This window comes from Taeniopygia guttata, chromosome 3 (genome assembly GCF_048771995.1).
Source record: "Taeniopygia guttata chromosome 3, bTaeGut7.mat, whole genome shotgun sequence".
Taxonomy (NCBI): Eukaryota; Metazoa; Chordata; class Aves; order Passeriformes; family Estrildidae; genus Taeniopygia; species Taeniopygia guttata.
Window position 1 is genome coordinate 73888791 of NC_133027.1, and position 25129 is coordinate 73913919.

Below are 25129 nucleotides of genomic sequence, written 5' to 3' on the forward strand. Positions count from 1 at the left end.
TTAAATATAGCTGAATGCTTTTATGTGTAAAAAGAGGTTGTCTGAACCTCAGAAGGGAGCAGGAATTAGACATAAATGGCTTAGTCTTGTTTTGAGTTTTCTTCTCCTTTTTTTTTGACCTGAATACTTTTATCAATATTGGTGTGTTTTATTCCTTTTTATTCTTTAGCCTAGGAAAATATTAAATAAATGATTCTGTCTTACTGGGTTTTGATCTTTCCAGTTACAGTTCTTCCTTATGAACTTTTATGTCTGTAGTTTATTAATTTCAGACCTGACATATGCAGTAAGACATTTACTGCCTTTTGAAAAAATGTTCAGCAGGCAACTCAGTTTATCTACGAGAAAGAAAAAATAATTTACTGGTAATATTTTTCCTAGTTATTTAGGTTGAGAAAAAAAATTATATGATAGTATGGAGGAAATCTAGAGTGTTTAGGGATTGATAGAAGATAAAAGCAAGCAAGCAAGCAAACAGCAGCAACAAAAAACCAAAAACAAAACCAAAAGAAACCCAAAAGACCCTAAAAAACCCCTCCACAACCAAACTCAGTATTTCTAGATTTTCGAACATAATTTGAAATGGATCTAACTGTAATGAAGAGTCCAAGAACATGTTGATCAAGTAATTTTTAATACATGAAAGAATTATTGGGAGTTACTGGTTTTATTTGCCTATAAAAATGTCATGTTAAGTGAAATAGATGAGAATTTTGCTTTTATTAAGCACATAAATAATATTTATTAATGGCTGACAGCAAAAAAGTGCAGGTGCTGAAGTAGCTAATACATTTAATAGTATTATGCATTAGAGAAACTTCCCAGGAGGTTCCAGGAACATCTGTCCAGAAGAGATGAACTTTATCTGAGTCATAAGGGAAGACAAAGGTTTTAAAACTAAAGAAATAAGATGGGAAAACAGGGTGGACAGCACTGAGTGAAGGTGGCCCTAAGTGACCTGTTAGGCTTAACATAAACTTAGTATAAGAAGGGTGGAGGTACTGCAGTACATGCTTACAAAGTGTACAGGGAGCACAGACTGCACCTTGCTGGCAGTGGAGTTATGCTTTACATTAAAGACAGCATCAAAGAGAGTCAAATTCATAAACCTCAACAATAAAGAGTCCTGAAGAGGCAGAAATTCCAGTCCTATATGAGAAGAATAGAATATTTTCATACCTGCTTATCTTTAAATGTATCTGTTAATTTGTTTGTGTGACTAGTGACAATACTGGATATGGTGGATCAGATACATTTTCATCATTCTTTTGATGGGGTTCTGCAAATATAAGTTGTCTAGAAAAATGTTTTTATTCCTTGGCCTCTCTACAGTCTCAGCATACTAACTTTGAGACATTGTTTTCCTCTTACAACTTTAATCTATTGAATAATTTGGCTTTCCATACAGTTATCCTTCCTATCAACTCTAGAAAACACTTCCTCCTCTTTAAGGCAAAAAGTCTACCTAGAGCATTTCTATATAAACATCATCAGTGGTTCCTTTAACAGCTGTCTTATTCATGGTGGCCTCTGATCTTGAGTCCCTCTGAATAGGCAAGCTGCCTCTGATATGCAAAGCATATCAAATACAGGAACTAGAGACACTAAAATTGATCAATCCTACCCATGCACTGAGCATAATGGGAGGAAAAATGTGAGAAAAAATGTCATCTACAGTTGCTATAAAAACTGAAGTTCTCAGCTTGAGTGACACTACCTGTACTTACGCCTGTATGTTTATGTTTGTATGATACACCTCAAGTGTATCATTATGGTTATGTATGTATGTATGGTTAAAAGCTCTTAACCTGTTTTTTGTATTTTCTTCTCAATTCTCATTTCTGCAATAGGAGAGCTATCTTAAGAATAAAAGTTTCTGTCTTCTGTCTGCAAAAAACGTGGCTTTGATCTAACTGATTGAATGCTTAAGAGTGCAGCTGTCAAATTAAACACTCATTTTTCAAGAAAACAAATCTTTCTAAAGTGCTACTTACATGTCTTCTATTCTTGGCTTAAACTTCAAAATCAGAGTTGGTAAAGCTTTCATGCACTATAGATCTTCATGAGTAAAGGTGATGAATTCTACATTGCTTTAGACTCCACTTTCTGAACAGGAAAAATATTGTAAAATTCCAATTTCATAATGTCTCCTTTTCCTGTTGCTCTTGTTTGTTGCTAGTTGTGAAACAATTGCAAAATTCAAGAACATTGGTTCTACTTGTGGCCTCTTATTTTCATGGAATAGTTTGAATATTGAAAGCTGAAAATACTAACCCCCTAAAAACTATATTCCCATCTGTTCTGCTTAGATACTGGACTTTTGGTCAGAATATACTTTTTGCTGTGCAGTTAGTGAACTTAAAAATTTGTGCCTCTACTTGCATATTACGCATATTTATACTGACTGAAAGAAAACAAAAGCATGTTATGTACCTCTGATGTGAAACCAGCTGAAATTGCTTTGATTCTTGTCATTCCCTAAAGTACAGGATGTTTTGAAGCCTGCCCTGTATATATATACATATACATATGTGTGTTGTGTGAAATATTAAAACAGAATTAGTTTGATACATTTCTATACAAATTCAACTGTTTGTGTTTGTGGCTTAAAAGTATTCCAGGTCTCTAATTTGCAGCATGTTTTTTGGGTTTATTTTTGGTGTGATATTACTTTCCCTCCAACCAAAGGTAATTCTAGAAAAATAGGATATCATGTTGATATAAAAGGTAATGCAGTAGGCAATGTCTTGAAAATCATATTGTTAACTGACAGCCTTCCAACATTGCATGTACTTGTTTAGCTTAAAGATCCAATAAACTTTTATATGTTGTATAGACCATGAACTGGAAGAGAGCTTTGTTCAAGGACTTGTTCTCCTCCACATTCTGGTGCCAAATGTCATAGGTTTAAAAACTTGAATTTTTTTTTAAAACTTGATTTTTTTTTGTACAATCTCTAAAATGCTCAGAACTTCAATTTTATCCTTAGAGCTACTTGAAGGTATTTTCTTCCCTCATATATCTATCAATATAGAAAATAGTCTACGCTTTCATAATATTCCATAATGTTCTAGTGTTTGTCCCATAGGAATCCTTTACATACAGGTGTCAAATTATTCAAAGGACTGATGCCAAAATTTGAATATGTACTAGTAAGACATAATTAGTTTGGGAGTTTGGTTTGGGTTTTTTTGTTGCTTTTTCCTTTTTAATGGTGGGTAGTATATTGACTTAACTACTATAGGGATTTCAAGTATAATGTAAAACACAGTTTTGGAGTAGCATGTTTGGGAGCTGAGGTGTTTGAATGAAGTAACATGCTTGCATTATTTGGAAAAGTACGATTGGCATAAGTTAAACATTTGAAAAATATCTTATTGAGATTTCTCTGGATTCTAAATACGGTTGAGAACACTATTAATCAATTTTAATAGCTCTTAAGTGTGATAAATCAGGAATTTCAAGGGTCCTAAAGGTTAGATTTTTAGTAAACTCTTATCTGTGCTAATACAAATTGCAATTAGCTTTCTCCTGTTATTATATTGCTATTACACTATTAACTAAATTTTCTATATTGCCTGAACACAAATCTGATGGAGTTCAAGAAGCATTTGGACAATGCTCTTGGACACATTGTGTGATTATTGGGGACAGTGCAGGACCAGGAGTTGAACTCATCTTGTGAGACCCTTCCAACTCAGCACATTCTGTGAGTCTAGGAAGTACGCCACTTAGATAAGTGAATATGATTTTTTAGCAGTCAGGCATAGGGATTTATTCTAATATCTGAAGGCTAAAGTGGATGTCCTATGAGTGTGTATTAGCAATTTAGTTTGGATCAGAGATGTGCTTTGGAAACTCCCAGTTGTCCCTACATATCCCACTTCACTTCTCATTGCTGTATCCTTAGTGAGGGTGCATTTGGGCTTGTCTTTGACAACATCAAACCAGAAAATGAACTCAGTGGGCTAACAGACTTCCAATCTATTGAACCAGACCAGAGCTTGTTTACATTAACTCATAATGTGTAAATATCTAACCCAGAAAAAACTCATTCTGAGGACAAAAATCACCAATAACACAGAAAGAACTCAGGATGCTAATGACTAATTGACCCCATAAAACCCTCTATTTTTACAAAATCGTTCTTTAACGATTAGGCATTTTTTTTTGTATTATGAGTGTTAACTGTCTAATAATTGGTTTATTTTTGTTAAGCTTTTAAAACATTGGTTGGGCTAAATAAAGACTACTGGCTCTGTGTATAGGTATATTCCTTTTGTTCATGGCAAGATATTGAGTGTAACACTTCTCAGGAGAATGGTGCAATCAAAGACCAACTTCATTTTATCAACAGCCAGGAAGAACAGGTAGAAAAAGTAAGAGAAAGCAGAAAGGAACAAAGACTCGAGAGACGTCATTTTGGAGTATATGACCAACAAGGATGGATCTTAAAGCCAGAAAGTGGGCATTTTTAGTTCAGCCAACAATTCAGTGATGGGTTTGGTGCTAGTGAAGTACGAAGGTGGACTTAACTGGAGTAGAAGGATAATTTTTTATGGTTAATGAAAACTAAAGGTCCCTGGAAGCAGAATATAATAGCAGTGTAGAGAATGCATTTAGCAGGTAGAAGCCAAGCTGTGTTTCAGTACTGCCAGAGGATATCACATGAGAATTGACCACGCATTGCAGTTTTTGAAGTTCTGGTTGGACATTAGAGAAAAAGATTGAAAGACATCTAATAAGGCACATAAACACTGGAATGAGTTGTGACATTTCATTGAAATTTTTCAAGATTTAGCCAGACAAAGCCATAGCTGAGCTCATCTAATGTTTTCTGTAGTTACAGCTAGAGCCAGGAAGATGGATAAGATGACCTCCTTAGGTCTTGTAAAACTTTGTTTAATTTTAAATTATTTTATTTTAAATTGAAAGATAAACAGGGTTTTTATATTATCTCCTGTTATAGAATACAACCAATCACTGATTTTTCAGGTTATGTTAGTTTTGTTTTGATAACATGAAATAATAGTAAAAGCATTTTGTTTTTGTGCACACTATAAATGGCTACAAAAACTTAGAAAGGACACATTACTTAGGTATTTTACATTTACGTTGTCTTTCTAGTATGTCCTGGTTTTGGCAGGGACAGAGTTAATTTTCTTCCTAGTAGGTGATGTGATTTGGATTTAGTATGAGAATAATGTTGATAACACACTGATGTTTTAGTTGTTGCCAAGTAGTGCTTATACCAAGTCAAGGATTTTTCAGTTTCTCCTGCTCTGCCAGCAAGAAGGCTGGATGGAGAGAAGAAGTTGTGAGTGACACATCCAGGAGAAGATGACTCAAACTGGCCAAAGGGATATTCTATACCGTATGATGTCATGCTCAGTGTATATAAACTGAGGGGAAAGCTGGCTTGGTGCATCTGCTTGTGAAGTGTCTAGCCATCGGTCAGTTGGTTGTGAGCATTGTGATCACTTGTTTTGTATATTATAATTCTTTCATCATTATTGTTATCATTAACATTATTGTTATTTTCTTCCTTTTGTGTCCCATTAAACTGTCTTTATTTCAATTCATAAATTTTCTCACTTTTATTCTTCTGATTCTCTGCCCCATCCCCCTTGGGGTGGAGCAAATGGGTAAGCAATCAGCTGTGTGATGCTTAGTTGCTGTCTGGGGTTAAATAAAAACACAATAGTAAGTTACAGAGGTAGTTACAGACATATTAAAAGTCTTTGGAAGCATGTTATTATCTTGGATAGCTGTGAAAAGTAGAGTTAGAGAAATTAGATTGGATGGTTCTGGATAGTCTATACTTTCAGGTTACTTAAGAAAAAAGAAAATAACGGAATATAAGTCACTGTCTTGGGAGATAACACTTATGAGAGATTAGAAAAATTAATCATTGGAGATATTGAAGGAGGGAATACAAACCCAAGAAGGTAATTTATTGACCACAGAGTCCCTTTATCCAGAGGAATAAACAAATGGGTCAATGCATCAAAGAAAGAACAGATGCAGAAAAATGAGGATGCAAAAAGTTAACCAAATGAACTGGTCAGAGCATGAGAGGCCTGTTTGGTTCCAGTCCTACAGATTTTTTATCACTGGTGAGAAATAACTGTAAATCCTAATACGCAAGGCATAAACACCTTGAATTTTTAATGAGTAATAAGTGGTGTTATTTGTAGATCGTCCCTTCCTTTCTGAGATACAGCAGGTTTTCAAGTGCTTGTTTGTAGGAGCAAGTGCAGAAAATAGTGTTGCCTGTAATTTTATAATTAAGATCTTCTCAACCTGGTGAAAGAAAGCTAATGCAGCTGAAGGTTCTTTATTCATGTCCTCAAGACTTGCCTCTTCATAAAATTTTTCAACACACTTTCGTACAAAGGAAATTCTTACTCTACACTTAACACCAATAAAAATCAGAAAACTATATTTGTTGGTGTGCTTGATTTAATTCACAGTATTTTCCATCTTCATTTATTCCAGCTCGTTTTCTTATTTCTTCCATATTCTCTTCTTGAGTCATACACAGTGAAGTCTGTTTGACTTTCTATGTGGTTTTAACATATGCTTCAGTTTTACAGACTGTTGATGGGTTAGCGGATGTTGACACAAATTTGAAAATAGTTGGAAAAGAAAAATCTAAGTGAAATGGAATTTTCAGATTAGCTTGGTTGAGAAAAGTCTATGTTTTGATTTTTTTTTTTTTTAATGAATCCTGGACCTCTTAACATAGAAGTAATTTAAATATCATCTTAATGATCTTCATTTGGTTTGTTGCTCTAAAGAAAACTGCTTACTGGAAAGATCTTCATTAAAGACATATGTTCTTTTCTTTTGAACTGCAGCTCACCACAGCCACCTTGGATGGCAAACTTCGATTGTTTCTACCCTGATACTCGCCAACCTGTGGAGCTTTGGCCGTGGTACTTTGAGAATAATGACTTGATGAGAGAAAGGAGACTGGTAACTGGCCAGAAGCAAGTAGCATAATATTCCCTTTTAAACTACAGTTTTCTTCTGATATTATTTTCAGGAAGTTCCTCAAGCTGTTCTCAAAGTTTTTCTGCTGTAAAATGTTACCTTTATTGGAAAAATAAGGATGAAAGATCACAAAAAGGAGGAGACTACTCATTCTGACTTTGTTCTAGCAAATCACCGCAGAAGTGGCTTTCAAAGGTCTTCTTGGGTTCTCATGGTTAGGTGCATTCTGTAGTGCTTTGCTAGACGGGGACCACTTTAATCTAGAAAATTCAAGTAAAATAACAAGTGTTCCATTTTTAAAGCTAGATCTGTTTGTGAGAAATGTTTAAATTAGTCTGAAAGAAAGAAGGATTGTATGCCTTTCTGAAATGCCATGAAAGTCCTTCTGCTATAATTTGGGGTTACTGAAATCAGCATGGATGTTGTTTGACATAAGAATTTTGCTGGTTTACTATTTATACCATTTTGTAAATTTCTTAGTGAACATGTGACAAATGTCCTCTCATTAAAAGAATCCATTTCTGTCTTTTAAATAACTGTTAAATATTTTCAAAAATGTTAAAATAATATGAAAATAAAATTATCAGAAAAAAATGTTCATTTCTTGTATTATTCCTCAGTTACTTGTCTTGCTCTTAGAAAAGAGTTTTTAGACAGCCTTTTTTGTTTTGGCTATACATTATCATTCTTCATTGACTTTAGCTAAGAGTGGAGAGCATATATGTGACTGGCAAAAGGAGATGGAGTTTTTCTTTTCCTTGCAAAATTGTGCTGCCTTTTCAAAGTTAAAATTCCCAAAACATAATTTATTAATCAGATTATTTAAAAAAATAAAAATATTAAAAATTTAAGATACTACCCCTACTTTAACACCAATCAGTAAATCCAGATAATTTTCAGTACTGTAAAGAATGTTTTAATAGCTGCCCTTAATTTTTGCATATAATATTAAGTAGATTGAGTTATTTCTATAAATTGTTTAGTTTCCATTTAACAATCTTTTGTAAAGGATTTAGAAGTTTTTTTTCTGAGCAAAATCATACACTGGTGGGATACACTGTATCATATCCAGGTATTCTCATGTTCTCTAGAACATAGTGATATCATCAATGACTATAGTAGTGCAGCCAGATCATACTCAGCAGAACTCTGAATATCAGAATAAGGTTTTGTGTGATCAAAGAAAATGTGAAATAACCCATTTCAATACTTTTAAATACTCTTTCAGTTCAAAATCAGATTAACCAAGAAATCATCCTCTGTGTTGCCGCTAAATGCTGGTATGCCACATTTACAAATAATCGGCAAGATTTAAATTTTAATTTCCACCACAGGGGTCTTCAGGATGGTCTCATTCAAATTTAATTTAGCTAATTTTCTCATCTGCATGCTGTGAATTCCACATCAAGAGTCACTATCTAATACAGAAGATAGCCCATAGCTGTATTTCCAAGTAAAGTGTTTCTGAGCCGTGGGTTGCAACTTAGTTGTGACTGACTCTTCAGGCAGGTTGAAATATCTGCTAAAAAAGAGCTATGAACTGTAATTATGACTTTTTTAAAGAAAGCACCACATTTTTTTGACAGAAGAATAATATCCTCAGGCTTAAGGCAGAAGACACTTAGAAAAACTACGGATTCTTGCTGCAAGCATGGAGGTTGTCACAATCCCCATTGGACTGAAATAAAAGGGAAATATTCCATTTTCTAGATCTCTTACCTTCAAGAACTACCTGCTGTTATTACCAGTCAGACAGTGTGTATCCTCAAAACCCCTTCTAATCTTGAGCTAGTTTAATCTCTGAACTTTTCTTCTAAATATAATATATTATCTCTCTTTCCTTAAAGTGAGACTCAGCTGTATGCTGCTTTCTGGTACTTTTATCAAGGACTTTTTCAGGATAGAAAACTCTTTGGGGCATTTTGGCTGTGACCACAGCATCATCAATCCATGCTGAAGAGAGACATTCATCTGTTCAGCCCTTGCAGATGTGCAGCTCTTCCACAGCCCAGGAATTTGTTAACCCCTTTTTGCCTCAGGGGAGACAGAGAATCTGCCCTACCACACAGGCACTAGAACTTTTCAAATGGAAATTCACTGTAAATTTTTCCATCTTAAGAAAGAAAAAAATCCCCCCCGGACTCCTCATAAATGCTTGAATGCTTGTGGTTTTGAGAATGGAAAACTTTAGCTGACACACTTCAAGTTTGGCAAATTTAAGTGCTTGAAAGAAGATTTTTCTAATGGCAAATAGGAAGAAAAAACTGTTGTGGATGGTGTTACCATCTTATAATATTATATTTAGAACTTTCATAATTGCTAAAATTTTCATAATCATAATGCTTCTGAGATCTTTTTAACAGAAGGACACAGGAGAGTATACTTAATTACTAGTTAAAGTCATGGGGGTGTATCCAGAGAAGCAGCATCTATACCTTTGTGTTTTTAACAGGAAAACCTGACAGTCTATATGTTCAGTTTCTGTTCTAAAGACATAGCTATTTGAAATTAGAAAGTCCCAAAAACAGATAGGAAAGATTCCTGGTTAGCTAATGTGGATAGCATGCTCCGTCTAAAAACATTGACACAAACAGCTGCAAGTGTAAATAATTAATATGTCATTTAAAGGAATTTTGAATATGCTTTTAGGGGAAAAAAGTGATTACAATATAACTCCTATTAAGAAAATTGAAAGTCTTGCTTTGAAGGAATATGTAGCAATATCTGAGGAAAACAGCCGGCAGAAGAATAGTCTAGTTTTATTAAGTATCTGCTGTGTCATCTGTCCTTGAATGTCCTATATGCTAGGGAAAGGAGTGGTGTTGTTGTGACTTTCTGTGTGCTGTTATGTGGGGGACTTTCCCAGCTGAACATCCAAATGCCACAGAATTCTTAAAATGCACAGCACTTTTTCTTTCTGGTGCAGTAAAGGTCAGAAAGCACAGCAGGGTGTCCAGAACTGTTGTGAAGCAGATACTGTTAGAAACTGTTTGGAATTAAGCAATTTGCAAAATATCAGGTATATCAATTTGCAAAACACCAAGTACCCAGTATTCTGTATAGAATCAAATATACAGGCAAGCTTGGATTGTACTATCAGGAGGAGGGGAAGAGCAAGCCCATGAACTCTGCTTTCTCTTGGCCTTTTCTATTTCATTAATTCACCATGAAAGAAGTGCTTTTTGGATGTATTCTCCAAGACTATATTGCTTTCCATTATACATTATGATTGTATTTAGATACAAAGTTATATAACTCTGGAATATCTGGAGGTAGTCAGCAGCACTTTTCTTTTTTCCATTAATTTTTCATTGAATCATACCAAATTTTCTTTTCAGAACTGTGTTGTGGCTTTTATTTTCCCTTTTAAAAAATGAATAGAGCTATTTGTCTCATGGCATTTTACTGCAGAAAGATAAAATATCAATAAAAAATATACAACTGTTTAAAAAAATTTTGGTGTGTGCCTACTAAGTAAAAATGAAGTAGTAGGGAATTTCTGTTAAAATCTAATTTAAGATGCCTTGCTTCAATGCATGAGTGGCAGTCCAAAAACATGGAGCAACAGAAACTAAAGACTAAAATATGATCTTCCCTGAAATCCTTGCAGGTTTGAAAGTGAAGTTAAATTAAGGTGAGTTAAATCTCTAACTTTACTTCCCTCCAAAGGCAATGCAGTGAGGTAACATTAAAAGCTTCTGCTCGGTTACGTTGATTCAGCCTCAGCTGAATTGTCCTCTTTTAAGGCCAATGTAAGATGCTGTTCTGGGAGATGCTGTTTTTTTATCCTATTGTCTACATTGAACTTCTACCCACCAGCATTCTCACGATCATTTAAGCCAAATTCTACTCTTCAGAATTCTGCACTTCATTAAAACCAGAGTAATTCTGCATATTTTTGTGAAAAATGTACAGCTGGTAATGGACTCTGTCTCAGGTATTTTAATAACTTTGAAAGGGAAACAGTATACTTGTGTTAATAACAAATCTTTGTTGACAAAATGGTATCGAGTCTAAAAGCTGAATACACCTGTGAAGGGCTACAGAAGTCACTGATGTCCTGTGTTAACTGATTTATGTTAAATCTTTATGTTTGATGTGAATATAGTGTCTTTAACTAAAAACTCACCTTCATTCAAAAATTAGTGTTAAACTGAACGTCTTTCATATATATATTTTCATGAAAACTGCATGTTTTAAAGGGAGATACTGGACCAAACAGAGTAAACGGTGTGGCATAAATTATATTTATTGCTATGATGAATTTGATTTAGCAAAGCAATATACATTCCATTCCCAGATTAAGACCTTCCAAATTAGTTTTGTGTTGTGTCTGAAATGAAATGAACCACAATGAAACATTTCCACTGACTTAGGTAATGTATACAATGAAATTCATGCCTTCCCTTCTGTCCAAACAAGAGAGAGATTTTTACTTCTTTGGTTTTGTTTTGCTGGATGAAAATAAGTTCCAAAGTACAAAGGTATTGTAAAATAATGTTACAATTAGCTTGCCTCTATCATCCAGTCACAGAAGACCCCCTGGGAAGTCATCTCCAAAGATCAGCCCAACAGCCCAAAGCATTTACTTCTAAATCATTCATAAAAGATATTTGTCTTAACTGCTCCTCAAAACCTCTGGTGACAGAGGTTCCACAGCCTTCCTAGGAGGGATATCCCCTTGGTGCAATTTAAACACATTATTCTCTGTCTTAATCCATTAAGTAGAGAGGATAATTCATTACCTTCTTGTTTTAGCAACTTGACATACTTGACAGTTGTTATCATGTCTCCCCCTCAGACTTCTCTTTTCTATTTTAGACAGTGAAAGGTCATTCAGTCTATCTTCAAAGGCCCTGTTTTCTATACCTCTGTTAATTTTTGCTCTTTTCTGAACTTCCTATAGTCCCATGTTCCTCTTTCTGGCAGTGCAGTGCTCTCGAAAGTTTAGATCAGTATGTGCTGTGCCAGTGCAGTTGAAGGCATGAAGGCATGGCTTGGTGCCTCTTAAATATGGAACTCATAATCTGGCATTCCACTGTGCTCTTTTGTCCACAGATATGTGGCAATACTGACTCATGTCCATCCCCTAGGTTTGCTGGATCCTTCATTTCAGCTAATTTTTCCAGCTGGCCAGCATCAAATTTCATTCTGATCTTGCGCTCCAAACTGCCTCCAGCCCTTCAGTTTTTATTTTTATTATTTTCTATTAATCATAGGGTAGAGAAAGTGGATTGCCTGCTGATTTGGCTCCTAGATTATATATTCTGCCATAAAAGGTATTCTTTTATTTCTATTGCTCTACATGGTCATGCTGATGAGAGAAGATATTTAGTGGATAATTACCTGAAATTATTGTTCCTGGTGAAGGCAGGGCACTTCAGCTTTTACTGATGTTGCTGAGGACAGCAACATGTGTCATTGTTACTTTATTATTTCATGGTGCAAATTTCGTCTTCTGTGGGAATCCAGGGCTTCCCTCTGGCTACCCTGGTAGGTCTGGGACCCTGGCAGGGGGTCAGAAACCCCCTGTACAGAGCCCTGAGAGACACTGTCTGTGATCTCTGTCCATGGAAAAGAGTTTTCAATCTTACAGGATGAATTACAAGCTCTGAGTGTTTCATATAAGTAATAATTAAGTGTGGCACGGGTGCAAAAGTAACATTTTAGGATTCTAGATTAGGGGTTCAGAGGGGACAAGATGGAGGAAATTGTGTGTGTCTTGTCCTTTTCCTCCTTCTTCATGCCCTCCATGTTTCACTGTAGTGTTGGCATTTTTCTATTGGTTTAGGCTGGGGACACGCTGTTTAATGTAGATGATAGATATTGGCACATTATTGTAAATATAGCACACGTAGTTTCTGGTATATAATGTTTGTAACATCCCACTGGGGGCAGAGCCCCGCACGCTGCCCTGCAGGACAGACCTGCGGCAGGGCAGCAGAACATGTTAGAGATAAGCAAGAATAAACAACCTTGAAAACAGCACAGATGAATTATGGCTTCTTCTTTGGCAACGGGGCAGAAAGACAGAGACTTTTTACAATCTCGGAATCATCAATACCCACAGATTCCGACACTCTTCCTTCACTCGTCCAGACTTTGTGTAGAGGCATTAGTCCTCTGCTGTAAAAAACAATTTATGTGCAGACATTTTAGTTTTATCTGAAGGCATGGGCTTTGAAACACTGTTGGTCTCACTTTCCTTGTAGGTTCAAGGAGGTTCATACAAATCATGGAATAGTTTGTGTTGAAGGGAACTTTTAAAGGGCATTTTGACACGATCTTCTACCATGAACAAGAACATCATCAACTATATTAGATTTCTCAGAGCCCCACACAGCCTCGTTTTGGGTGTTTCCAGGATTGGGGCATTTATCACCTCTCCAGTCAACCAGTTACAGCATTCCTACCATGAGAAAGGCAACAGGTGCTTGGACCAGCTATGTTGGCCAAAATGACTTCATGATTGTTTTATACTGAATCTCTCCAGTCATTTTCAAAGAGTGGTTCCTCATTTGCACTGGTAGAATGAAGGTGAGTTAAATCTCTGACTTTACTTCCCTCCAAAGTCATTGTAGTGAGGTAGCAATAAATGCTTCTGTCTGGCTATGTTGATTCAACCTCAGCAAATTATCGTCTTTTAGAAGGGACAGCAAAAAAACCCCAAACTATTACTATTCTTATCTTCAAGATGGCATTTTCTGATGTTTTATGCAGCTTCCATGTAAAGGCTACGTTGTGCCACTTCAGGAGCCTACTGGACCTACTGGAGGTTCCTGGCTGCTGTTTCTCTCATTAGCTGTGTCAAGGATAGGGAGCTTGGATATTATTGTATAATATGTCTCTGAGCAGTTGAATAAGAAGAATAGAATTCTGCAATTTTCTTGAAGCCAGAGGAAAAAAGAAAGCTATGTAAGGTAAGCAATTTCTCCATCAGATTCTTCTTGCGACAATTAATAAGAATGAAAGCAAAGGATAAAAGTGAACCTGATTTTTCTGCGCCTTGTTTTAATTTAAAAACAGGACAGGAGTTCACAGGTCTGATTCTCATTAGGCTTAAAGTCCTAATCCTACATTTTTTAAGTCTCTACATGAAAGAAGACTTCTAGTTGTCTACCAGCCTCACCCGGTGTCTTTCTGCTTGCAGCGATTACAGGGAGTAAGCTTAGGCACACCAGATTTTCCTGATACATTCTGTTGTTTTAAGCCACAGGGAAACAGTAAATAAGAAAAGGCAGCTATCTCTTAAATAGAGGCTCAGATTAAGGGTTCACTGGAATATTGTTTGCGTACTTCCCATTTGTCTGTGGGGTCTGTAAGCGCAAACATCCTAGAGCTGTCTTGCAGTGTGAGCTGTGAAAACTAACCACACAGAGTAATGTAGTTGTGGTTCTACTTCCATGCTGTTGCTCAGAGATCTGCCAGCATGCCTGGATGAACAGCTTTTTACTTTCCCAGGGCAACACCTGCCCCTAAAATTACCATTTAAGCTCTCCTTTAGGCAGAGAGAGATGCCTGTGTGTCGTTTACTCTCCCTCAATGCCCAGAAGTGTCTCGTTTTACCCACTTGCAGACGGAGCTCACAGGCAGCTGTCAGTCCCTGGGTAGGAAGCATTGCCTCACGTCTGTGCACACTGACTAACCAATCCCAAAGCCAGGCCTCAGGGGAGGATGCTGGTTTCAGGTAGTAGCAATCCCCCAAAAAAGGAGACCAGAGGCTGAAATTGTTCCTGGCCCAATGCCATGCACTTGGCTAGGGTTGCACCAGGGGCGAACTTGACTTAATGAGAATAAAACACACCCTCCACCATCATAGAGCAAAAGTCATCTTGAGAAAAGAAAATAATAACTAAAAAAATTGAATGTCTTCCACCCTGTGTGATCCTGGGCTGTGAAAAACACAGTTACAAGGAGCTTTTTTCCTTCTCTAGTTGAAACCATTGTGATCAGTGGTCTGACACAGTGGAACATTTCATTTTACCCTTTATTCTTTTTTGCTCCCACTCATGAAGTCATAACAGTGAATATAGTCAAGTGAAGCATGATGTATACCTATGGTATTCAGTAAATGAAAATTATCTTTTTAGTTCACTTATCCAAATGTTTTTTCATTCACTGCATTTTTTGTTTGATTGTTTGCTTTTTAATCTCAGGAAAGTAAGCTGCACTGAAAGGAAACAAAATTATGTAATAAGACAGTGCTAAAAAAGTAATTTCATGTTTAATTCAAGAGATAAGTGCTTTTACTATCTTTTAGAAATATTTTTGTATTTGTACTTTCCAGATTGCCAGTTGATACCTTAATACAAATAATCTTTATAATCTCACTCTTAAGCACCTATTAAAATGGTTTGCATGCTAAGAAAAGGCAGAATAATCTAATATCCAATGATTAAAATAAAAATTGTAAGGATGATGTGAAAGAAACATAGTTTGGGTGGAGGAAACTGGAGATTTAAGACATTTTTCTTCCAAGTATGGACATCCACTAAGGATAACAAAGTTGCACACCCATTATATATGTCATAATATACACATACCATCATCATCCCTCTCGGTCTTTTGGCAGACAGACTGGAAAAACGTTTTAAAGTTAATAAATGACAACGGTAACTAACACCTAGCAATATCACTATGAATTTCATATTTATTGTGTAGGTAATACATTACTTAAGAAGAAACATATAAAATATAATTAGGAAGGGAAATAACTTTCTCCCAAAGGAAAACCTGTAAGAAGGGTGAGGTTTCCTCCTGCAATGCTTTTTCCAAGTTCCTTTTTCCAGTAGGTTGCAAATTATGTGAAAGACACCAGAACTTCAATTCCCAACCTTCTAAAAGATTCCCTAAGAATATAGACTGCCTGTATTTTCTCTAAATTAGCAGAAGAAATAATATTCAGAAAATAAACCTGTCAAGTGACTAATTTTATAAAGGCCAAATGTTATCAAGGCCAAATGTGATAGCAAAAGCTATAGCCAAAACAGAAAGGATTTTTTTCTGATAATACTGAGTCCAGGCTCATGGGATCCTGGCATCAGGTAACCCACTGAAGAGTTCTCCCCATAAAACTGACCTCCAGTGTAATAGAAAACACATATTACTACAAAAATGATAAACAAAATGAAATTAGTTGTTACAGCCACTTCCTCCCTATCCTAACTCCTTCACTGATATTCAGTTGGAAAAACTTCCTAATATAGAAGTTTGGATTAAAATGCAATGTCAGATAAAGACATTCTGGGTCTCTTGACCCTTAAGCTAGATGCTTATCTGCCTCTGCTTTTGCAATTTGCCATTCAGTGCAAAAAAAGGACTCTTCTAGAGTCCTTTACTTTGAGTAAAAAAAGACTCAAATGAAATGCCTAAGGCTTCAAAACTTATCCTTGAAATTTTTTCCTTAAGGGAAATAGCTCTGCAGAAATTTAAAGCTCCAGTCACAATTAGTTCCTGTTTCCCTTGCCCTTCCTTTGTGTGCATGCTTCAGAGGGAGAGTGAATATGTCTCTGGCTCCCATCTGAAACTGAATTAACAAATAGCCCCATCCGTGGTGCTGACAAAATGAGAATCTCTTCCCAGGAAAAGTTGTGTTGTTAAAAAGGCTTTGTTCTAAATGGGGACAAAAGGTCAAAGAGCAGACTTTGGGGTTTATTTCCAAACATGGGATGATTTCCAGGAAATTCTACTTCATGAAAGAAAAAATGAAGTTCTGCTCTCCTTACTCCTCCTGTCTGGTTTGTAGGCAGACAGGCTGCCTGCCTCCATATACTTGCTGTTCATAACAGGAGGGACCGTAGGAAGATGGTTTGTTGAAAGACAGATACCTGGGAAGGGGATCCCCAAAGTCCCAGGTGAGGCCCAGGAGATAGTGAATAGCTATTCTTATTCCCAAGCAGTGCAAGGAACAGGAGAGCCTGGAAGTCTGAAAATCAAAATTATTGGATGGGCAAGGAGTCCACTGCTTGGCCCTGGGGCTGGCCCTTATGGTCAGAGAGAAAAGCTTGGAGATGTGGTGAGGCTGCTTACTCACCTTGGAGTAGCCTCTACAACCCACAAAATTCAAAGGCCTCCAGATCCCTGGCATCTACTGGGAGAGCCTGAGCAAAAAGAGAGGTGAAGACCTCAAACACGTACAGGGAAACCAGGAGCCCAAAGTATAGCTGGGCTGAAACGACAAAACAGCAGCCTTTTCTCATGGGAAATTGTCTCCATAAAAAATTTCCACCAGAGTTAGTCAACCATCCTATATCAGCAAACTCCAGAAATGTACAGGATTTGAAGGTGCTAAGAACTAGAGTGCTCATTTTCTCTGACAGGATATGTTTACAAATCCAGCCTAGAAAAATGTCTTGCTACTCCACTCTTTCAAAGAATAAAAATCTGCTGGCCCTTATGCAGTTTAAAAAAAACTTAATTGCTTTTCTATCTACTAGTGTTCTCTTAGATGGTCTGAAATCCTGAATTTCTAGGCTGGGAATAGACTACACTCATCAGCTCATTCTCACTTCCAATGTGTATTTGCAGAAGAACAAGAGATTTTGGTTTTTATATTTTTGTCCCATAAATCATTTTCTATTAAACCATTTATCATTTTGATGAAGGTTTCAATTAGAAGATGAGGTTATGACTAGACTGACTGGCAAAATCCCAGGGAAAGTAGTAAATTCAGGATGCATCGGAATGCACAGCAACTGCATGGGATCTTCAGGCTATGAGAAGCATAATTTCTCAGTGAAACCCCCTGCACAGCTGCTAGACCTGGCAGATCACTTTGTATTCCAGTGGCTTTAATTCAATAGCAGAACCACAGCTTCATATTGTATTTACTTGGTTTCACTGAACAAAGCAGGAAGTCAGAGAGGCTTTCCCTGAGCCCAACTGCAGTTTTAAAGTCAACTGCTTCCAATTCAAAACCTGTCTTTTATGTTATTTTGGAATCCTCTCCCTATTTTCTCCCCAGAGATCACAGACCACAGGGAATTCACAGGGCTTGCTCAGCCCATTGTCATGCTCCATGCAACAGAGAGCCAAAGTCTTTGGGACAAGCCAGCACTGACACATTGCCCCACTGGTCTGCAGGGTCTCTGCCTGCAATGTTACTTGGATAAGGCTATGACAGATTTGTGGGATGTCTGTTGGAAGTCCCTTATCAGGAAGTCCTGATAAATCACGTGAGATCTGTCCTACAGTACCAGCTAAGCACAATGGATCTGTGTTGCTGTCTGGAAACTCTTGTGTTGTTCCTTGCTGGAACAGTGGGGCTCTGCTCCCTCTGCTTGGGAGAATATCTTGTTTCTCAAGACTCTCTCCTCAAAAGGCTGATGAGAGGACACCCTCCTAAATTTTTTCACCATGACGTTCTTTGTGAAGATTTAAATATGAAATGCCAAAAAAGCAATGCATGCAAAAAAAAGAATGTAACTTCCAGTTCCAAATGTAGAGGGTGATAATGAAGTTCACGGAACATATGGGAAACAGTACTGCTCTGTTTAGCCCCTTGGCTTGAAATGTAGACTCCATGGTGCTTGCTATGCAAACAATGCTCAGTTGATCTATCAAAACAAAAATCATGGCCATATATAATACTAACGATTAAATGCTTATTCTCCAGGATCACATAACATATGGCTTTGTGCTAGAACGTACACAGCCCCAAAGGACATCATGTGAATATGAAAGGTTATTGACTCACGATGCCCCGGTTGCGTTCTCTGGCAACATCTCTTCAAGAACAGAGATACATACATAAATATGAGGACTCTAATGGGATTTTTTCCCCCTTCATCTTAAGGCATTACTGCCAGCTGTGTTTAGGATTTTTATTAGCAAAATTACACATATTGGTAACTTTGAACTCCGAGTTGCACTGATGATCTAAGAAGCCAGATAGAAGGATGAAATAATGACATATTGCAGCAATGTTGAAAATTAATTTTTTTTCATCCTGTTGTGCATGATGCTTTTCTTCTGATATTTAATTCCTTCATAAGATAATAAATAAAAGATAGGGCAAGAATAGCTTGCCTTGATTTGTACAGATCCTCAGAAATACTGTTGGTGTTAGACACAGACTTTTTGAACCTCCATCCTCTTACTGTTTTGGCTTGTTCTCAAGGACTTTTTTATTTCACTTTTCTTGGACTCTCTTCACTTCTTGCTACCTTTGTTGCATGTCACACACATATCTTTTTTATAACTCCTATTAGACCTGCTTGGCAACCTGGAAACCTTTGATTTGCTGAGCTAAGGAAGGCTGTTGATGGTCCCCACAGTTCTCCTTCCATGCTTCCTCTTCCTTGGGCAGCTCTTTAGGGGTCTGGCCCCTGGCACAGATGTGTGGGCTCTGCTGTTTTCCACCAGAGTGGAGGTGCACAGAAGCAGGAGGGATATGGTTGGTACAGGAGTCCAGGCAGGTCCTCTGAGGTCCTTTGGGACAGAGAAGGAGCAGTATCTTTCCTGGATGGGAGTGATGGCAGCCAGGGTCTAGCAAATATGCAATTAGTAAGTGCACAGAGGTACTGAAATCTACCAAGAGGGAGCAGTGTGCCAGGCTTCTCCTTCGGGCAGGAGTCACTGCCTGGATGGCTATACCAGAGGCCTGGCTGCAGGACACTGTACCCAATACCTGGAGTCACCTTTCTCCTTTCCACTACAGATTGCCATCTCTCCACGCATATTTAACACCTGAAGCACAGTGTGAAAACATCATTGCGGTTTTTCTAATCAAAGTTGGATAAGCAGGATTTGCACAATAATTTGTACACAAGTCTTGTCTCTGTTTTGTTAATTGTTCATTCTGAAGTGTTTCTATCTAAATATAGGCCTTGTAATAGGGTTTTATTTTTAATATTTTACACTACTTATGTGTGTAAATAAACAGTATGTTTGAATATGTGAAAGGTACAGATGACTTATAAACTGAGCCACCTGCAGTTATTTCATACAACCTAGTCCTTGGATTGGATGAAAAATTAAATTTCAGTAAATTTAACTCTTTTAGCAGATAATTGCTCTGTCTTAGAGGTCTTCCTCTCTGATTTACATATGGATTTTAGCAGGAATAAAGAAGTACTAGATGAAATTTGCTTCCATGTTAGTCTGTTGCGAACTCTACAAGAAGAAACATCAACGTTAAAAATCCCAGAATTTACAAAAACATTATATTCATGCTCAACAGGTTATGATTAAGGCCTTTTTATTTTTTTTAAATGTTGTTCTTATGCTCTAAGTATTTTCCTGTTAATCTGATGCTTTCAGTTACTCTCCTTCATAATGCTCTGGAGATTTAATTAAGTCCTTTACTTTCCCTCACTCAAGCAGTTACCTTACTCCATAGGTGTAAGTGGAGGTGCAGAGCTGTTCATTTATGTAACAAACCTGTAGTAGAGGCTGGAGGAGAATCTTGGATTCATTATTCTCCCTCCAGCCCACTCGCGAGTCACGAGTCATGAGCTGCCTCACTTCAGAGCTATCTCAGCTGCGGGGCTGTGAGTTGGCCATGTCACTGGGAAAACAACCATGATGGTTTGTCCAGGAATTAAAAATCCCATGCTCCACAGCTGGCATTTTGGCATTGATATTTTGCTTCCTGAGCCAGATTTAGGCAACATATCAGTGGTTCGTAAATGAAATCTTTTATCTTTCCTGCCTCCGTTCAGCTAAAGCTGTAAACAGGACACGTTGTGTAATTTTTCTAAACTGAGCTTGGCTGAGTGTGGCTGCAGCTGTTAATCAAACTGAGTAAATGTAAACATTTGATCGTCTAGAAAGTACGGAAAGGTATGCTTTGTTCTCAGCTGAAATCAGTCATGCTGACCCACCAGAGCATTGCAATATGTCTTCTGGGCTATCATCTGAATTAAGAGCTATCAGATAGACAGAAATCCAACTCAGAGTTTTGGCTCTGACAGTAAAAGAAAGGCTGCAGGTGAAGCAGCAGATCAATTTACCCAGAACTTTCCAGCTCACCGGGTAAAATCTCATTTCAGGGTAAAATGTTCTACTGCTAAGACAGAAAGCTGTGTATGAAGTGAAGACATCTAACTGGCTGGTTGCAGTGATGTGCTGGCCAGGTCAGAGATTTATACTAGCCTGCACCCTGATTAGGTCACTGGCGACCTGTGGAAACAAAGCAGGTTGTACTACAAAGTAAAGGAGCTGCTTTCCAGGTCCTGAGGAGAGGACATATGTTTGCCAAAACATTCAGAAGTATCATAAACAGCCAAATGGGGACTGACATAAGTTCTTTATCTGAGATGTTTTATCTTGTCTGCCAAGTCCTTAGCTCCTGAAACAAAGAAACTCTGTCTTTGTTCATGCAGAGCATCTACAGCCAAAAGCTAGAGGTGACTGACTTCGCCCTGTCAAGCTGCTCTCTGTGCCTACCAGATCCTTCCCAGAACCGCACTCCTGGCACAGACTCAGAGCCAGGGCAAGCCTAAGAGAAGGGAAGGGGCCACTGGCATGCAGTGGTACCAGAGGTGAGGTAGGGGGTGAAGGTGTCATCCCCACTAATTTCTAGGTGCTGCTTTCTTAGAAGAAAGGCCAATTCTGCTTGGGACATGCAAGAACAAGAATGGGAATTGAGAGCAGAAATCCAAGGGGACCCAAAGAGGTGCAGAAGTGCAAAGAGAGACAGAGAAACACTTTTTCAAATCATAGGACAGGTAGCTGTAGGTGGAGGAGGGCTTGTGGGGCCATATGACTTCTGAGGGAGCTAAATGAGATCTGTGAAGGCACGCTTTGGGCTTCATTCAGCCACTGTATTTAGGCAGACCTGCACTAACTGGCTACTTAATTCAGAGGTTGAATTTTGCAGGTCATTGCTCACACCCAGGTTTCCTGTAGGGATATACATTTGCATTAAGGACAGCTTCTTTTGAGGCTAAAAGAAGATGGCATCAGTTTTCTTCATAGCTGAGTGGGACCATTCCATGGCCAAACGGAGACACTCAAGGGAAAGGGCAGCAGGGATCCAGTCAGTACAAGACAGGTCCTTTACACCAATCTCAGCATTTGGCTTTGCAAATACTGTTTTGAATTACAGCAGTTTACAGTGTGAATAATTTCCTCCCATCTTTTGTCACTTTTTCATCATGATTATTATTTTGTCTCTGCTGATTTCCTCCCTGCATTTTCTTTAAGTGCTTCCAGACAAGCTGGTTGCCCAGCACCCTTGTCTCACATGTTGTTGTACTCCCGGCTGTTTCCTTACAGGGACACAGTTGGTGCTGGTTAGTGGACTTCTCTAGAACAGACATCTGAGAGAATTCCTTCCTCTTTGGAAATTTTCTTTCCATTCTGAAACATCTTTGCTCTTTCTCCCTGTGTTGACAGTCAGTTGAAAATGCATGTTTGCTTTCAGGAAGTTGTGTTTTATTGTTTTTCTTTAGTGACTGAAGGGATATGCAGATCTCACAAGCTGAGTCCTGTACGGAGCAGCAAGTTAGCAAAACAATACAGATAAAAATGATGATTTTTAGAGGTCTGAGTTATCAATCAAGTTCTATTTAATGGATGGTCTTGGATGACCATACTATATAAACCAGCGGTTTAGGCTTAAAATTAGGCTTAAAAACCAGACTGATGTTGCTTAAAATCTTATGTTGCATTCAAAAACAATAAAGGAGAAAACATAACTAAAATAACTAGGCTGTGATTCTGATCCTCAGAGCTATTATTTCCTATTAATATTAGACTAGGGATTTCAGAGCTTGAAAGAAATCCTCCTTTCTATACAGCCCTCCACAAAAATAGGTCAACCAGACAAATACAAGAGCTGCACTGGGTGAAGAATTCATATTAAACATGTGTCTCATCTGGGCCCTGATGAAGACTTGTATTAACAGTTATGTACAAAGAGCTTCAATGTTAACAGAGCAAGAAGTAAAAATGAAACTTTTCCATCCCAAAGTTCTTAACTTTGAACAGGTAAATATACCCTAAACATCTTGAAAACAATGGAACATTTTTCTGTTGGCATCTCCCCTAGGGGATGAACTCAATGTGGATGAACTCAATGCGGATGAACTCAATGTTGCTGAGCAGGAGGATACTTTTAGAAATGAGATGTAGTCTCTGAAGAGATTTGTGTCGACTACATGGCTTACTTTCCCTGTCCGAAGAAGGATCAAACGCTTGGTAGCAAGCTTACAGAACCAATTAAATAGGAAAAATATGAATAACAGGAATTGTAAGAGGAGAAAATAGAAAGAATTCAAGATGTTTTCATTGCATTCTTATACCATCAGACACAGCTGACTTCTGTCCTGAAATCTTTGTCCTTCTGATACTAATTTTAAATAAATCTTTGAGAACATTTCAGAAAGCTGAAGTGTGCTAATGTTCTGCCAATATTTAAGAAAAGTGCTACACTGTGTTCAGACAAACAAAATACTTGACCTAAATTAAGTCTTGGGTAAAATAATAGTGAAATTGATACAGGTAACAAATGATGGTTAAAAATACAAAACTATAAATTCTGATAGCATGATTCCGAATGCATGGAATGTTATTGTTAAACAGAAGTTACATACATCTTTGATACATTTTCTAATGACCAAAGCAAAGGATTTGCATGATGGAGTGTATTTAGACTTTGTAAAGCAATTTGCTGAGTATGGCAAGGTATTTGAAGTTAGCACTGCAAAAAGGAATGTGTTTTAAATAGATTCATGACTGTGTGTGAGATGAATCTATTAAAACTCATTGAAAAAGTAATCATCCCTGGAGAATTATTATCAAATTAATTATTTAAGAAGGCATACTGTATTGAGCCATTGTTTGGCTGGCAATCTTCAGTGTATCCATAACATGGAGGAGAAAATATAAAATGGATAAAATATGCCAGTGGATCAAAACTGGTGGTCTTGTGCAAAAATGAGAACATGGCTGTTGGAGAACACACAACAGGTTTACAGCTAATGATTAACTTGCAACATGAAACTGGAACACAGCTGGGGAGACCTAAAAGTGTAGCACAGTGCTTTTGCTTTGAACTTGTCAGACACTGAAGATTCAATGCTGTTGTCAACCAGAAATAGATGAAAAAAACCTTAGAGAGCGCAGGTAAAACAGAATCCTAGAAACAATTGAAGAGATAGAGAAATTATTTACATGGCAGCATTTAAACTGCTTCAGCTGTTTAGATTATCAAAAAGATGGGTCTTGGTAGCATAATTTAAATACCTTCATCTCTGGGCCAAAGCAAATATTACATTTTTATTTAATCTATACAAGAAAAGATAGCAAGAATCTGTAGTCATATGTTTTTATCAGTGCTCAAGGAAAACTACCAAGGGAAGTGGTGAGTTCTTTGTCTCATGCAGTCACAGGGTGCTTTTGAGAGTAGTGAGAATGAATGAAGTGACAAGAATGGGGAAAAAGGATCTTCTCCAGAACACAGCCATGGGACCTGAATGCCTTTAAATCCAACCCAACCAGTGTTGACTGGAAAGGTGCTTGGCCATATGCATCGCTCAGATCCTTTCTAGGAAGTGAACCCTGGAAAAACCTTAAACAATGATCTCAAAGTTGTTCATTTATCTGTAAATTATAGTAAAAGTGGTAGATTAGTAACAAAGTTTTAAGCAAGAAATCTTATACCTGTTCCCCCATCATTGGCTCTCCAGCTGTTGGTTTTCATTAACAGAATGCAGTTATATTGAGAAGACAAGGATCTGGGTGCTGGTGACACCCACCCCAACACTTAACTCCAGGTCTGCAGAATAATCCAGCACAGTGGATAAGACATATAATGGAATTGTGAGCCATCTGCATCTACTCTAATCTTTCTGTCATCTAGAAGGATTTACAAGGACAACAGAATCTTCTGCAACTCTTCATGAGACCAGAAAAAGCTCTAGATGGTCCTTCCTTGCTCTGCTTCAACATTGCCATCTTGACTGGTGTGTCTAAAAATGTTGATTTAGGTGCAGAAGTGATTACTTCTTAAAGTGACACGGTTGTGGGAATCAGAGGCTCAGAAATATAAAAATATTTTGCTTGAATTGAGTGTTAGCTAGTGTTTTAAACTAAGGAGTTGCCCTTGGGATGGGTATTTTGCTGTTGGCAGTCAATTACCTCATAACTCCCCTCAATTTATTCTAAAAAATAAATCAAGCAGTAGAAT

At 37.5% G+C, this 25129-nt stretch overlaps 1 protein-coding gene and 1 long non-coding RNA gene across 5 annotated transcripts in view; one reads left to right on the forward strand and one right to left on the reverse strand.

Annotated features, from left to right (window-relative positions):
* The window catches only part of WDR27 (WD repeat domain 27), a 92278-nt gene extending 81904 nt beyond the window's left edge, over positions 1–10374 (forward strand). The window contains exon 23 of one of the 3 annotated variants that reach the window (XM_072927137.1): positions 6861–10374. In XM_072927137.1, coding sequence (XP_072783238.1) covers positions 6861–6908 — 48 coding nt within the window. In that variant the 3' untranslated portion in view covers positions 6909–10374. The remainder of the gene's footprint in view (positions 1–6860) is intronic. The other 2 variants (XM_072927136.1, XM_030268340.4) reach the window with 2 other exon arrangements.
* Positions 1–25129, reverse strand: part of LOC115494388 (uncharacterized) — a 124705-nt gene that overhangs the window by 80171 nt on the left and 19405 nt on the right. The window lies entirely within an intron of this gene.